The sequence below is a fragment of the Danio rerio genome, chromosome 3 (genome assembly GCF_049306965.1).
Source record: "Danio rerio strain Tuebingen ecotype United States chromosome 3, GRCz12tu, whole genome shotgun sequence".
Taxonomy (NCBI): Eukaryota; Metazoa; Chordata; class Actinopteri; order Cypriniformes; family Danionidae; genus Danio; species Danio rerio.
The window spans coordinates 21002671-21018850 of record NC_133178.1 but is presented as its reverse complement, the minus strand read 5'-3'; the positions used below and the strand labels follow the sequence as shown (position 1 = coordinate 21018850).

Sequence of the window (16180 nt, the reverse complement as noted above, 5' to 3'; positions counted from 1 at the left end):
AATAAAAAATCTTAAAAATGTAAACAACTTCTAAAAAAACATCCAATAATGTAAATAAGTTATCATTTAATAAGAATATGTCAATAACTCAATTTTGACAAAAATGGCAGATAGAACCAAATTCTAACGTGACGATATGTTAATATGTTTTATGCATTAATAATGTTCATTTTACAGTAAATCAAACTTTGGTCCACATAAAAAAAAACATCTTTATAAAATGTCTGTTGTTTTAATCAAGGCTTCACTGTCTTCATTAAAATAAATAATAATAAATAAACAGTAACATTGTAAAATATTACTGCAACATAAAATAAACTTTTTCTAACTGAATATGTGCTAAATTACTTGCCAGAAGTCCTTTTACTATGTAAAAATGCTGCTTAAAAATAAACTTGTCCTTCCTTCCTGAACTTTAAAAAAACAAAAAAACTCCCAACATTTTAATAGCAGTGGACATAAAATAAGCCTTATAAAACATATGTTTTAACACCTGACAATTGATTGTCATGTCATTTCAATCCTATTAAATATTATAACAGGAAGCCATTGTATTGTATCACATGTAAGAATGTGAGTAATATGATGACTGTGTCTGAAAAGCTCTTAAATTGAAGGCAGGAAGGCATCAAAACACATGCAAAACACTGCCTTTGATATCCTATAATCCAGTGCATTTCATCTGAGCTAACAAAAAATAAATAAATAAATAAACAGCATCTTAAAGAACTGCTTGGGTATAATTTTTTTGTAATTTCTGACCATCATTTTCTACTTTTCATGGCATTTCCAGTGATAAGTTAGTATTTAAGTAAGCAAATATTCCCTTAGGTATCACCAAAGCTGTCTCTATTTATTACATGACTGACTCATTACACAGTCACACTTCCGCTGTCTAAAATATTTTTTGTGAGGTTCCTTTGTGTGCTCATGCAGACCATCTAGAACTACGTTAAGCTGCGTTAAAACAATCTACATTGTGAAAAGTGCTATATAATTAAACATGAATTGAGTTAAACATGTAAGATGGCAAGGAATAAGAATCCAACAGGATGCATATACCTACCAACTGGAACAAGTTCTCCCAGAAATCTTGAGTCATGAGCCGGAAAAGAGCTAAGAAAGCCCAACCAAAGTTGTCATAACTGGTGTAGCCATAATTAGGATTTCGGCCAGCTTTCAGGCATATGTAACCCTCAGGACACAACCTGTGAAAAGCAACAGCTCCTTTAATACAGTGTTTCTCAACCACATTCCTGGAGGACCACCAGTTCCGCACATTTTCCGTGTCTCCTTAACCAAACACTCCTGATTCAGATCATCAGCAGAGACTAAAAGACCTGTAATGGATGTGACAGACAAATGAGACATCTAAATCATGTAGTGTTGGTGGTCCCACAGGAACGTGGTTGAGAAACACTGCTTTAATATACACATACAGACAATTAGCCTTGTGCATTGTTATTTAAAAGCATGAAGCAATATAAAATAAATATCAGCAGAACATACCCTGCGTCCGAGCTGTTCCCACAAACTAAAGGATCCATCTGGCCTGGCACATAGTAGTAGTTTTCTATGCAAAGAGAATGGAGAGGACTTAAATGACTGTACATGCAGTAAACGACAAGCTGTCATTCATTTAAAGTCTTTTTACCTTAATCTTAAGATGGACATTCAATCAACTTTGGTCACACTTTACAATCAGTTTGTATTAGTTAATGTACTAACTAACATGAACAATAAATTCATCATTTTATAATGTTAGTTAATGGAAATTGTTCATTGCTAGTTCTTATTCACTAATTCAAAGTGCACTGACTAAGGTTAAAAAGCATGAATTTAGCATTTGTGAATGTTTAAATATGATTAACCTCAAAAGGTGCTCTAGCAGCAGACACTAGAGGCCATGGTCTTTAGCCTCCTTGTTAAAGCAACTGACTCCCATACAAAGAATCACCGGTTCAATCCTAGCTCAGAATGGGACGGGTGCAGTAGGACTGGTGGGTTATTTGTGGGGGCTCGTCTGGGATGGAAGTGAGATTTAGAGGGGTGAGTGTGACAGAGGCCAGCTAGCAAAGTGCTATGCAGGTAAACCTCACTCTGCTGACTTCAAAAGGTGCTCCAGCAGCAGTCACTAATAGGCCGTACTCACACAAGGTACAGTTGCCTCGAAACGGGCCAAAGCACGTTTGTCCCCCCTCCCGTCTCCCCCGACGGCCCGCGCTCACACCACAAACGGGCTTCGGCACGCTTACGTCATCGCTGCTGGGCTGTTCAGTGAGAAGCGCTCTCTCACTCAGCAGCACAGTGGAGATTTCTCTAGTTATATCGTTTTAGTCGTTTGATATGCCGTCAAATATTTCGCCAAACAGTCCTTAGGGATGCGGGGACACGCAGTCAGATATTTCGCCGAACAGATACGCCACTTTTGGCGCTCATAAACAATCATAAAGCTCTCGTGCTGCAGGAATGAGGAGGTCTACTGAAGGCGCGCAGCTGTCGTGAAGTGAGGAGTTTGCGTCTTTAATAAACTACGGCAGTTTGCGTTCACTGAACAGTAAGAATGATTAATAAATCCATATCAAACAGTCCCTTAAAAGTCACGTCTCGCTTTCAGTTTCGGGCTTTGGCGCGTTTTGCACTCACACACAAGCGTACCGCGCCAAAGCCCAAGTGAACCGCGCTCAGGCACACCTCTTCCAACCGGGCCAGGGCCGGCCAAGTGAACCTTGCCTGAGCCCGATACAGCGCACTCACACTTCTCAAACGATCCGGGAAACGGGCCTGGGCACGGTACGGATGGCATAGTGTGAGTAGGCCCTAAAGACCATGCTTTAGCCTCCTTGTTAGAGCAACCGACTCCCATACAAAGAATCACTGGTTCAATCCTAGCTCAGAATGGGATGGGTGCAGTAGGACTGGTGGGTTACATGTGAGGGCTTGTCTGGGATGGGAGTGAGGTTTAGGGGGTGAGTGTAAGGCCAGCTAGCGAAGTGCTATGCAGGCGACCTCACTACCTTAACCTCACTACTCTCACCTCAAAAGGTGCTCTTGTGACATATGCTAGAAGCCATGGTCTAAAAATTAGCTAATGAAAACTTATTGTAAATTGTGACCAAAAAACAAAGTCATACATAACCAAAACTGAATTAACACTCATGTCTCCTGCTGATACATTAATCAATATACATCAGGTTACTAATGTAAATAAGACACAAGTCACCTTCACTGTTAATATATTTCTGGTAGTCAAAAGTGCTGTTGGCAGTTCCATTTCCATTGATGTCTGTGTAATTGGAGAGCACTGTCAGGTTGTCACTGTACCAGCCAACCGGAGGCCACAAGACGCACTTTTGCCGCAAATTTCCCATAAACAGTTGCAGGCCAATGAGAGCAAACACGCTGAGACAGAAGACAGTGAGGATCATCACATCCGCCAGTTTCTTTACTGACTGAATTAGGGCCCCAACAATGGTTTTTAGACCTGGAATTAACAATTAAACACAATCTTAGCTGACACATTCTTAAAATTATACAATGTACAGTATACAGCAGCCATGCCGTGCTTACCTGGAATTACAGTGATTGTTTTCAGGGCACGGAGAACACGGAAAGTCCTCAAAGCGGATATATTCCCCAAGTCCACAAACTCTGTGAGGTACCTATAGGATGATGGAAAAATGCTTATTTCTCAATATAAACACTGACAATTTATCAGGGGTCATATATCATATGGTTTATAAAGCGGATGAACCCAGCACTGGGAATATCTTCTTATTATAAAACCTCTACTACTGATGTGTGTTCACATGTTGTATTTAATTTTATAGTGATGGCGATCATTTTAAAGAATTAAGATTATTTATAGCATTGTTTTGTCAAAGCATACAGTAAAATGTCACATTTTCCTGAGATCGAAGCACATGACTAAAACCAAGAGTGTGTTTTATTCATGTAAACCTTCTTGAAGCATGTTTTGTAGAGTTCTCTGAGGCGTGTAGAAATTGCTGGAGTAACAGATATGTTCAGTGAAGACTATATTTAGCTTGAGCGCAACAGTCGATCACAGAAGCCAAATGGCATCATTATGTTATAATATGAACCAAATGCAAGTGAGATGCCTGTTGGGCAATTGGATCACGAGTAATTTTACTGTCTGTTAACTGTAGGCAACCAAATGTAAAACTAACATAATCAAAAACTAACTAAATCATAAAATGCAAAATTCTGATTCTTGAGTTCAATCAACAATGCAAGGTCAAGAGCTTGAAAAATTCAACGCGTGTTGCTTTAAATAAATGCTCATTAACCCTCCTGTCGTGTTCACCTCCAACCACTTACTTTATTGTTTATTGTTCTGTTTTAACTGCTCTTAAATTAGCACGAAAAACATTTCTCACTACCAAATTTTTATTCAACATTCTTTAGCTGTGAATAATGTCTCAAAGTAGTGTTTAACAGGAATTTATAGAATAAGACATAAAATAACCACAGTGAAAATATAAATAGGTACTCAAAATATATTACAAAATGAACATGTAATGTCATGGAGGTAATCAAATGGGAGGATCAACACATCAGTGTGGGAAAGCGATGTGTACATGCAAAAAACATTGTTCAATGTGCAATGTGTGTGTGTTCTAGTGAGTTTGTTGGTGTGGTGTGTATGGGGCTGTTTTCAGTCTGATGGATGATATAGCAACTTAGAGTCATTCTGAAAATGTACCTCTATATACATTTCTGGAGAGTGCCAAATACGTGCCAGCAGCTATGTTTTTTTGCAGGTTTTATTTTTGCGAATCCACGAGAGGCTGCGTTGTACACTTTTTGAGATCGCAAAGTTCTCTGGCGAGTGCCATTCGCACCTGCTTTTCTCTTGTAAATCCACCAAATGCCACTGTCCACTGACTAAACGACTGACTGACTGTCTCAAGTCCGCCGACGTTCATGGCAAGCTAACAGGACAAACTGGTAACAGGAGGAAAGCCCTCCATACGGGGGTAATCGGTCAGCTGGTAATCACGAAAAGTGCCCCAAACTGCCTCTTATTGTTAATTTTAAAAATAAATTGCAGCCATTCATATGTCTGGCTATATAATTCGCGATCTCCAGAAATGTATATAGGGCTAAGTTTTCAGAATGATCCTTTGTTGCAAGATAGTCTGGATATGCATTCATTTCCTATAGCCCTGACTTTTGACCGAAAACACCACAGCTGTAACAAAGTTGATTCAAACACTTAAAATTCAATGAAAGAGTCCAATGAAAGAGTAAGTTCAAGTGCATAGTCTGGAGGATATCATAAAACATTAAAGAAATCAGGCGTAAAACACAATATTTATGAGTGTTTTAAGTTGTAAATCCACCAGATTGAACCAAACATGACAAAAATGTTCATCAATTATATTTTTCAAGCAGCACTTTTTTTTTCTTTTGAAGTTCTACATGTAAATCATTCCACTTACTAGATAGTTTATCATAAAACAAAGCTCATCCTTCTCGATAAATCATGAAAAAATATTAGCAAGAATGGAAAAAAAAGATCTTGGTTTTGATTCCCAGCAAAAGCATGAACTAACAAAAATCTAATGCAATCTAAATCCCTTTGCATAAGTGTCTGTCAAATGCTACTTAAAATGGTGTTCATAGACTTTAAACTGTACATTTAGAATTCACTTTTCAAAGAGGGTAGCTCCAACTGGTTGTTTTTAATGGTCTTGAAGACCTTGATCAGCTGGATAATGTGTTTTCTTAAGGTTGAAGCTGACCTTTACAGGACAGTGGCCCTCAAGATGCAGGTTTGGGCACCTCTGATATGTACTTACACATGTGCATATAAAACACATTCAGGTATTGGTATAGAAGAAAACAGCAGAGGGAATGCAGCAGTAAAGGTCAACCAGGACCTTAAAAGTCCTTCAATACTACAATCACACTAAAGTGCGAAGCTGAGATTTGCTGCTAAAAATAGACATGATAAGTGATCCTGCTTTACAAGTGGATAAACATTTTCATTCAGCCAGGCTCTAATAGTAAAGGGAGGTGAGGGTGCACTTTCGAGGGGGCATATGGAGAAGCTGAGGGGGTTAAGGCCAGCCTCATTGTGTTCAGTGGCAAAGGTGTAAACACACTGACTTTTGACCTCTCACATCAGAGCGGGTATTTTCACAATGCTTCAGAGTCTAATGCGTTTGCCAACTCATGTGCCACATAGCCTGACAGAGCAAAAACTGATTAGACACACACTATGCTGAGTATCTGGAAAATGCATCTGATTATGGAATCTGCAGTTAAAAATAAAGTTGTAAACACTTCCAGTTCTCTTCAGAACTACCCAATTGCATTTAACTTACAGGGTTATAGCTCACTTAAAAATGAAAATTCTGTTTTTAACTATTCACCCTCATGTTGTTCTAATCTAGAGACTTTTGCTCATCTTCAAAACACAAGTATTTAAAGTATTTTAGATGAAATCCGAGAGCTATCTGACCCTTTATGGACAGCAGTGGTCCTGAGACCTTCAAAGTCCGGAACTTAAAACATTTAATGAGACTTCAACTGTAATTATATTAGGCTCCAAAAACATTTCTGTGCACCAAAAAAAAAAAAAATCATAACAATAATTAAAAATGTTTGTTTGCCAATGTGTTCTCTTCTTCGTAAGGTCATCAGGGTGTACATTTACTATGGCACCATTATAATAATAGTAATACAACAATAATAATACCATTTCACCATTGGAAGTGCATCATATTTCATCTAAAATATCTTAATTTGTGTTCTAAAGATGAACAAATGTGATTAAAACGACTTGGAAGTGAGTCATTAATAGCAAAACGTTCATTTTTGGTTGAACTAACCATTAATAATGCAACACTCTGTATTTAGATAAAGCATCTGTTAGTAAATTTAGAGCCATAAAAAGATGTTTCAAGTGATATTTATTCAGTGTCACACTCACGCCATGCTGATGACCATGAAATCAAGCCAGTTCCACGGGTCTCGTAGGAATGTGAAATCGCCAATGCAGAAACCTCTGGACAGAACCTTTACCATTGCCTCAAAGGTGTAGATGCCAGTGAAAACGTACCTGTAGGGATTCAAATAACATGATAAAAGTCTGTAAACATGTCTCATTCAGTTCAGAATGTTAATTAGCTAACTGTTCGTGCACTTATTTCAAAAGCTTCACAAAATATCATATATAACAGGCCATGCCTGCCCACCACTCCTCCATAGTAACTAAATAACTCTATCTTTCAAATGATACAGTATGACTTGTTTATTAATTCAAACACAACCACTTTATGAACATACAACCAATTTGGTGTGGGAGGAAATACAGCATAGTATTGCAATATTTTATACTGCAATATTATATTGATACAACTCTATATATTTCTATATATTACCAATATTTCATTATACTTTTTGGTTGAATATTTAAATCATTTACCTTACAGTGTACTAGATGGTGGTTTTGAACTTGAGTTTTATTTTGTGAGCTTGATCACCTTCAGCATGCAGTGAATTAGCAAAATCAAGATCACATGCATACAACATTTATGGCAATTTTTCATTAAGGTGTTGGTCAGTTTGTCGACCATTTTACATTGCAGCAATAAAATTGAAGCGAGTTAAACAAACTGAAACACATTTCTGTTTAGTTAGAACAGATGTTGCCTGTTGGAAAAGCAGTAATAAACTGCAATACATTGTGGAATATCAAATATATTTAAAATCACAATAATATTGTAACCTGATGCAAGTATAAAACTGTATCGTTATACACTTTTTTAAACTCAAATGCAAAGCTGAATGAGACAGCAGTTTGCAACAATTCTATAATAAAAGCACATGGACGTTTAAGTATATATCTGAATCAAAAAAAGAGTAAGGATAAGTGGTTATGTATATATGCACAGTGCTCAGCATAACTGAGGACTCCCTCATTTTCAAAATGTATATTTGTATCCATTTCTCAGTGAATATAGGCAATGCATTTTGGTGCATTTAAACAAAACAGATTTATTATACAGATATATTTATTAAAATAATATTTTAGTCACCAAACATATTTAGAAATTGAAAGATATTACAATTCCAGAAAAATGTTGCGAATGAAACAAGTTTTTCAATTACATTTTTCAATTGTTTTGTTTGTCTTATATTTTCCTTTTTTTATTTGTATTTAATATTTTTCTATAACATAAATTTGGATGTACTAGTTTTTGGACCATCATCGTAAGTTCTTTTGTTTTGTCTTCAGTACTGACTAATGTAATGTATATGCACAAATATATGATTGTATAGCTTCCTATTAAAAATATGAAGTTAAAAGATAGATTTTTGAGGGGTGTACTTATATATGCTGATACACTGTAGGTATGTATGCATGTATGCATGTGTGTATGGATGGATGAATGTATGGATGGTATATTTAGGAGAGATGGTGCAGCTCTTACTCTAATATTTTGCTCCAGCCTGGAGGGTCGCTCATCGCCATGAACACACAGTTTGTCAGGATGGTTAGCATGATGACTAAGCTAAACAATTTGTTGTGAAGTGAAGGAAAACAAAGAAGGAATGATATGTGGCTCCTAATAAAACCAAAAAGCCAGAGCTTTACAAATAAACCTGAATTGTTAAGTCATACACTACCGGTCAAAAGTTTGGGGTCATTACGATATTTAAACGTTTTAAAATAAATTTAAGCTGCTCACCAAGGCTGCATTTATTTAATCAAATATGTGAAATGTTATTTCACTATAAAATAACTGTTTAAAAGTAATTTATAATTTAACATAATCATTTATTCCATTGATTTTAAAGATGAATTTTCAGCTCAATGTCTCCAGTCTTGAGTCACACGATCCTTCAGAAATCACTCTAATAATAATAATATTAATTATTATTACTATAATTAATATTATTATTATTAATGGTAATAATAGTAATAAAAGCAATAATGACTGGAATAATAATTTCAATCAAGCAGTTATTTAAAATTTTGATAAATATTTAACCATTTAACTTTTTTTTTTTTTTACATTTAATAAATGGCGCCTTGATGAACAGAATAATTTTCTTTAAAAAAAATATAATAATAAAACTGACCCTAAACTTTTGTAGTGTACATGAAAATGAAAAAACATGAAGAGCATTGTTACATCTATTCGCACACACATGGGTTATACTGAATAGGATATGAGTGTATGAGTATTCTTATGGCAGCTCGTCGAACAGGGTTGAAGGGACTCAGACAGTAACAGGCTGGTTCAGTGTTGAATCTGTATATCGTGTTCTTTTTGTCTATAACGATGAACGTCTGCGAAACAGAAAAAAAGGTACAAAAAATACCACATGAGCGGGTAACCATTATTCTGATAACCCATATTTGAACATATTTACAGACTGCATGTGTAAGTGTGTGCTGCTTTTTACTTTTTGTGCTTTGTAGTACGGATCCAACTCTTCAATAGGAACATTGAGGAGATTTGGTGGAGGGTCTCCATAGATAAACGGCAGGACTTTCCCAGCTTCCAGATCACTGGTGGGTTTGGGCAGATCCTCCTCGGCCACCTTGACATTCTGCTCCTTCATGCGCTCCTGCTCGGCGGCTTCCTCTGCCATCCGCCGATCAATCTCAGCGAGCGACTCCAAAGTGAGGGGCCGAAACACATCGGTGCCTGTGGGAGGGAGCAGACGCGCCATCTTGACATTCTGCTGGACGAGGGCTGCCACCACTTCGGGGTCTCTCAGCTGCGCCCTGCAGACACAGACAGAAGAGGACAGGTGTACAGTGGTGTTAAAAAAAAGACTTTTTAAAATCATTATATCTTAGCCGTAGTCACAGTGTTAATTTTGCCGATTAAAAAAGGGGGCAAAAATGCCTATGGCTTGAATCAACTCCTGGCTTGAATTGAGAGGTCCTCTGCACTAGCAATGTGACTGAAAATTATGAATGTGTGTACTCTGATCTGTCAATGTCATGAATCAACAGCACAATGCCATTAATAAATTGTGACAAAAATGTAGTCAGAAAAATGAAAAACACATTTGTGGTATAATCCGCTGCATTCTGTTGATCACTCATTAGTTGAGCTGATCAGACCTTGTGCTGGTGCAACAGACCTGTCAAGTTTCAATCAATTTTCACTAACAAAATTAACACTGCATAGCAATCAAAGTTTTCACTTTATATATGATTATTCACATCGAGGTATGAATTCAGCATCCATTCAGAATGCATTTCTACCAATAGGGAAAAACCATGAAGTGTTAGGGTTATTAGGTAATTTATATGAAAAAATGCATTTATTTCGATTTATTATGATCTGTCTTCACTGACAGATTAAAAATGCATTATATTACATTAATGTTTAACTGTTTATAACATTGTAAAGTATTTTTTATGTTCAGAAATACAGATGTTTCTAAACTGGGATATAGGGACCCACAGGAAGGCACAAAAATGTGCTAAAGAAATTTGAAAGCAAACAAACAAACAAACAAACATAAATAAATAGATACATTACTATAAAAGAAATAATATATATATATATATATATATATATATATATATATATATATATATATATATATATATATATATATATATATATATATATGTACAAAGATGATTAAATAAATGTGCAAATTGATATAGTCATTAAAGTAAATTAAAATAATATTGATAACACATAATGCATTAAATAAAAAATATATAATTTTAAATATATAGAGCTTAAAAGTTTCCATGTGCCTTGCAGAATCTGCTAAATGTTAAGAATTTAAACAAAATAAGAAAGATCATGCAAAATGCATTTTTTTATTTTTTTTTTAGTACTGTCCGTACTGAGTAAAACATTTTAGAAATAATTAACTTAAAAGACAAATAAAACAATTAACAAGACAAAAAAAATAAATAAATAAACTGCTGAAATTATCAAAAATAATCAATTGCAAAAGTTTACACACCCTTTGGTTTTAATTCAGCACTGACTGTATGATTGTTTTCATGCTGAGGACAAAAGAGTGAGTCAAACACAATTATTAAAAAGTTTAAACACTCACTGATGCTCCAAAAGGAAACACGAGGCATTGAGAGCTGAGAAGGGAATCTGAAGCTCAAGGTAACTTACTTACTTTGTTTATTTTCAAAACAGCAGTACTCAAAGAAAAAAAAAAAGATATTTCAACCAAATAAGACAATTTGAACATCTTCATCCTGTTTTGTTGTTTTCACTCCCCTCAGCTCTTAATGCCTCCATGTTTCTTTCTGGTGCATCAGTGTGTTGGGAGTTTCTCAGTAATCCTCAGTGTGAAAAGACGGATCAAACAATCATACAGTTACTCATGCAAAGGCTTAAAATCTGCAGAAGATGCCGAATAACCAAAGAATCTTCAGTTAAACACACACAGCTCAAAAACCTACGAAAACTTCTGCAGGGGGTTATTTGAATAATTCCAGATATGTTCTTATAATGTCATCTATATGCAAGCATGCTTTATCTAAAATGTCTAACTCAGGAGAGTGGTAAATAAAATAAATAACATGCATTTCGTATGATCTCTGTTATTTTGTTTAAATTCTTCACATTTTAACAGATTATGTAAGAAGTATGCAAACAAATTTTTAAGCACAACTGTATGTAATTTGATATATAAATTACACCAAAAAAATATTTAGAGAGCTTTTGCGTTCTAGGATTGGGTCTATTGCACAAGGATAAAAAGAGAAATAATGTTTTCTAAAGAGACATATCATTATCATATATTTTAAATGTGATATGACTGTTTCATGCAATTGTGAGATACAAATGACACATTAAAAGTAATAAGGTCTGACACACTAGTATAGGATATTTTTTCGAAAAGTAGCAGAAAACAAGAACCGAAAAACATCACTTTACCAAAACATATACTATTTTACAGCACTACTATTGCAGCATCATCAGCAACAAACCCAAGTCTGGTTAAGTAGCACAAAAAAATGAAGTCATGTTTATAGATCCAGCAACCTTTCTTAGCTTTCAAACTTACAGTTGTCGAGGCGATAGTTTTTGTTTGGTTTTCTTAGCTCTGCTTGGGTGAGCAGATCGGTTCTTTCTCCAAAAATCTATCAGGTTGATCTTTGGCTTCATGGCTGCGCTTCTCAGTTTCTCCAGACAGTTACTGTAAAAGCTTTCCACAAACTGAAGAACATTTCTGCATGCTCAGAAGTTTGTGGGATGCTTTTTTAAGACCCTGCCCCTTCAGAGTAACAACACAATTTGGAAGACAAAGAATCGATTGAGGGCATGTTCACTGGGTTGTCCACAATTGAGCAAGTTTCCACTGAAGACTTTAGCCCAGACTGTCTTATGTGATCACCACAGTTTGAGGAAAACAGGGTTGTGCAGCAGAGAAAATATCTGTTCATTCACTCGTTCATATTCCTTTGGCTTAGTCTCTTATTTATCAGGGGTCATCGCAGCGGAATGAACGGCCAACTTTTACAGCATATGTTTTACACAGCGGATGCCTTTGCAGCCACAAGCCAAAGCACCTGGAGGAAACCCACGCCAACATGACAAGAACTCCACACAGAAATGCCAATTGGCCAAGCCAGGACTCGAACCAGCGACCTTCTTGCTGTGAGGAGACAGTACTAGCTGAGCCACCATGCCGCCCAGATAATATTTGTATATGTAGCAATTAATCAAAAGGTTTTGTATCTAAATCTGTTCATTCCACCCTTAATTTTTCAAAGCACTTTATGCAATGCAGACTGTGTCAAAACAACTGTAAAACAGAAAAACAGTAGTCGGGTATAAATTTATCAATGTAAAATACGTTCAATACATCAAACAGTTCCAGAAGTTTCCACTGAGACAGTTCACTTATCTTTATTTTCACTTTCAAAATGCATTATGAGAGTTTGATCTCCGCCCTGATAATAAGTGAAGTTTATTTATAAACTAATTTCAAAAGGATCACATGGTTACGATTGATCACAGCTGGTCCCGCATTAGCTAATGCATGATTCACCAATCGGATGATTCCTAACTCATTATAAAAGATCAGAATTCCTTACCTCGGTCATCTTCGTCTTGAAGAATCCCCCTTTCCACCCCTGCTCCTCCTTTATTTTCCTTGACAGGGTGGCATGGCAGCCCAGTGGTTAACACAGTTGCCTCACAGCAATAACGTCACTGGTCCAAGTCTCTAAAAGGCCAGTCAATGTTTCTGTACGGAGTTTACCCCTTCTCCCTGTGCTCACGTGGGTTCCCCCGTTTTCCCCGGTTTCATCCCATAGTACAAAAACTTTCGACATAGGTGGAACCAAACCAAATTAGCCCCATGGACGAGCTCTTAATTAGCAGTATATCTCTCTGTAGAAATCCCTAATTTGTTATTAGCCATAAATAGCAGGGCAGTTTGCGAGACCTACCTGAGTTCAAACTTCTCTCTCGCCCTGCAAACTGGAGGAAGCCCTGGGCTCGATGATCTTATGAGCTCAGATCTTATGAGCTTATGAGTCTCCTGGGACAGCATGCCAAACACTTAATATAATCAATCATTAGCTAAGTGTGAACTCTTGAAATTTTATACTTTTTTTTTTTTTTTTTTTTACTCGCACCTATGAATAACAAGCTATAGGAAACTGCAAATTTAAAGGTATTTTTAAAGTAGCATCCAAAACCCAATACTGAACTTGCTCAAGATAACCAAAATGTACTGGATCAGGTGCAATACGTAGTGGACATTGTAATACCCACTAAGGTAATGCCCATGCTACTATGAAGGTTGGGTTTAGGGTTGGGTGTAGATGTTAATAACAGACAATATAATGGGTAGTTTACAAATTAGTAAAAAATCATTCTCGTTTCTAGAAGCAACCGCCGGCGCATACACATCCACTACATACAGTATCTATTGAGGACATGTTCACTGGGTTGTCTACACCACACACCATCCACTACATATTGGACCTGATTCAGTACGTCATCAAGCTACAGGCTGCAGCAATGACATGCTCAAGATAGCCTTTAACACCTGTACTTTTTAGAGATGTAATTGATGCAGCTACAGTCAGGTCCATGAATATTTAGACATTGACACAATTCTAACATTTTCAAATGTTAATACTGAGATATTATTTTATTAAACTAAAGACTAAAAATGAGGCTATATGATGCACCAATAAGGCTTTTCCATGGCCAATTTTGATTTATTTACAAGCAAATTGGCTGTTTTTTAATACAGGTTTCTGTTATTAAAAAAAAAATAATAAATAATATATATATATATATATATATATATATATATATATATATATATATATATATATATATATATATATATATATATATATTATTTTTAACATTTTTTATGAATAAAAAATATTTTATATAAAAAAATATTGAAAAATAATAATAATTGAATAATAATTTCGGGTTTGATGTATACTGTAAATGGCTGTGTGAGAAAGTTGATACGCTTTATTACAGGCTAAATCTGCAGTGATTTCATATTAGAGGTAACAACTGCTCTTTAACCATGATCCACACAAAGGAGCACCACACACTATATTGAGTTGGTGATTTATACAGTAGCAGATTGTATAATTTCTAAATATGAAAGGGGAAAAAACAATCTGACATTGTTAGATTATGCTACATAAAACATACTGGCACAAATCTAAAACAGCACAATAGTCTTGTAAATAGCACATTACAACCATTTGACTGATTAAAAACTGTAGTTGAGAGTGTGATTATAACAACATACAATTACAACTTCAAGTTCCTTTAACAGTGTAAATATATAAATATTAGTCATACAAAAGTATTAAAACTAAATAAAGATATCTGGTCAAGTCTGATTCCTGAAAGCACTTTCTGATGAGTCTGAGCATATGATCGGCATATGTCAAGCATTCATTTCTGAGAGACGTACAGTAGTACGCTGCTGTTTTGATTTGTTCTTGTTATTGCGTCAGCGCTAGTCAAGTAGCACCATTTAAATGTTTCTTGTAAACTCCACGCACTGGCTAAATCCTCAGTGACTCACTGCATATGAACGTAGGTCATGAAAAAACCACTGTTAACTTCCCAGAAGCTGCGTTATCAGGGAAGCGCTGACTACCATAGAAAACACATTCCTATTTACATTCTGAAGGTTTACAGCAAATTATTGCATACTGACCATCTGATACACTGATACAGACACACCCAGCAACCTTTTTTTTTATTTAAAAGAAGTCTAAAAGATGTCTAATAGACATCTAAACATGGTTGTCTTGGCTAAAACAAAGGGTAAATCAGTAAAAATCTAATAGACATCTAAGAACAGGCCAAAATCAGACTAGTCATCAAATAAACAGAAATGAATGACTATAAAGTCTGACTAATCTGTCAATTTGACAACTAGTGTAGTTTTGGGATATTCTTAGACGTCTATCAGATTTTTACTGACAGCCCAAATTTAACCTTGTTTTAGCCAAGCTGTCCATGTTTAGATGTAGTCTATTAACAATAACATTAAATGCATACAAGTAATTCTGAAAACAACAAGGCACAATTTGACTGGCTGCCTTTGCTAAAGTCGGGTTACAAAGCGTCAATTTCAGACCAACAGTGTTGAAATAAAATCGAAATTCCAAAACCCGAAATCAAAGCTTAGTCGAGACTTGCTCCAAGATTATTGGTTTGCCTCTGTGGAGCCAAGAAGAATTACATGAACAAAGTGAAAAACAATGACTTTGTTCAACAGTTTCTTCTCCTCAGTGTCAGTATATTGTGCATGTTCATGAGAGCAATGTGCTGTTTATGTCAGATTTAGAATTAATTATTTCTAAAAGACCAAGTGACACTAGAGATTAAAGATGCTGAAAATCAGCTTTGCAACATAATGTATATATAATATATTGCATATATAATATATATAAATTCATATAGAATAAAATATATTCACAGAAAACAGTTATTATGCATCATTATTTTATCAATAAAACATATGCAGGTCTAAGATATAATGCCAGGAGAATATTTTCATCAATATTTTCACATTAAATATTTACATGTAAACAAAAGGCAATTGTTTCAATAGAGTAGTTTCCCTACAAGTTTTTTTTTTTTTTTTTTCACTAGAGTAAAAGCTCTATGGTTTATCAGCGAAAAGACAACCATAAATA

The 16180-nt window shown here is 35.5% G+C and overlaps 1 protein-coding gene across 5 annotated transcripts in view; it reads right to left on the bottom strand.

Annotated features, from left to right (window-relative positions):
• Positions 1-16180, bottom strand: part of scn4ab (sodium channel, voltage-gated, type IV, alpha, b) — a 72071-nt gene that overhangs the window by 32310 nt on the left and 23581 nt on the right. The window contains exons 1-9 of one of the 5 annotated variants that reach the window (XM_073942569.1): positions 12046-12199; positions 9445-9769; positions 9198-9328; positions 8466-8546; positions 6962-7090; positions 3571-3662; positions 3224-3484; positions 1510-1573; positions 1067-1208 (exon numbers count right to left, since the gene is read on the bottom strand). In XM_073942569.1, the coding sequence (XP_073798670.1) occupies positions 1067-1208; positions 1510-1573; positions 3224-3484; positions 3571-3662; positions 6962-7090; positions 8466-8546; positions 9198-9328; positions 9445-9769; positions 12046-12146 (1326 nt within the window). In that variant the 5' untranslated portion in view covers positions 12147-12199. 5 annotated transcript variants of the gene reach the window in all.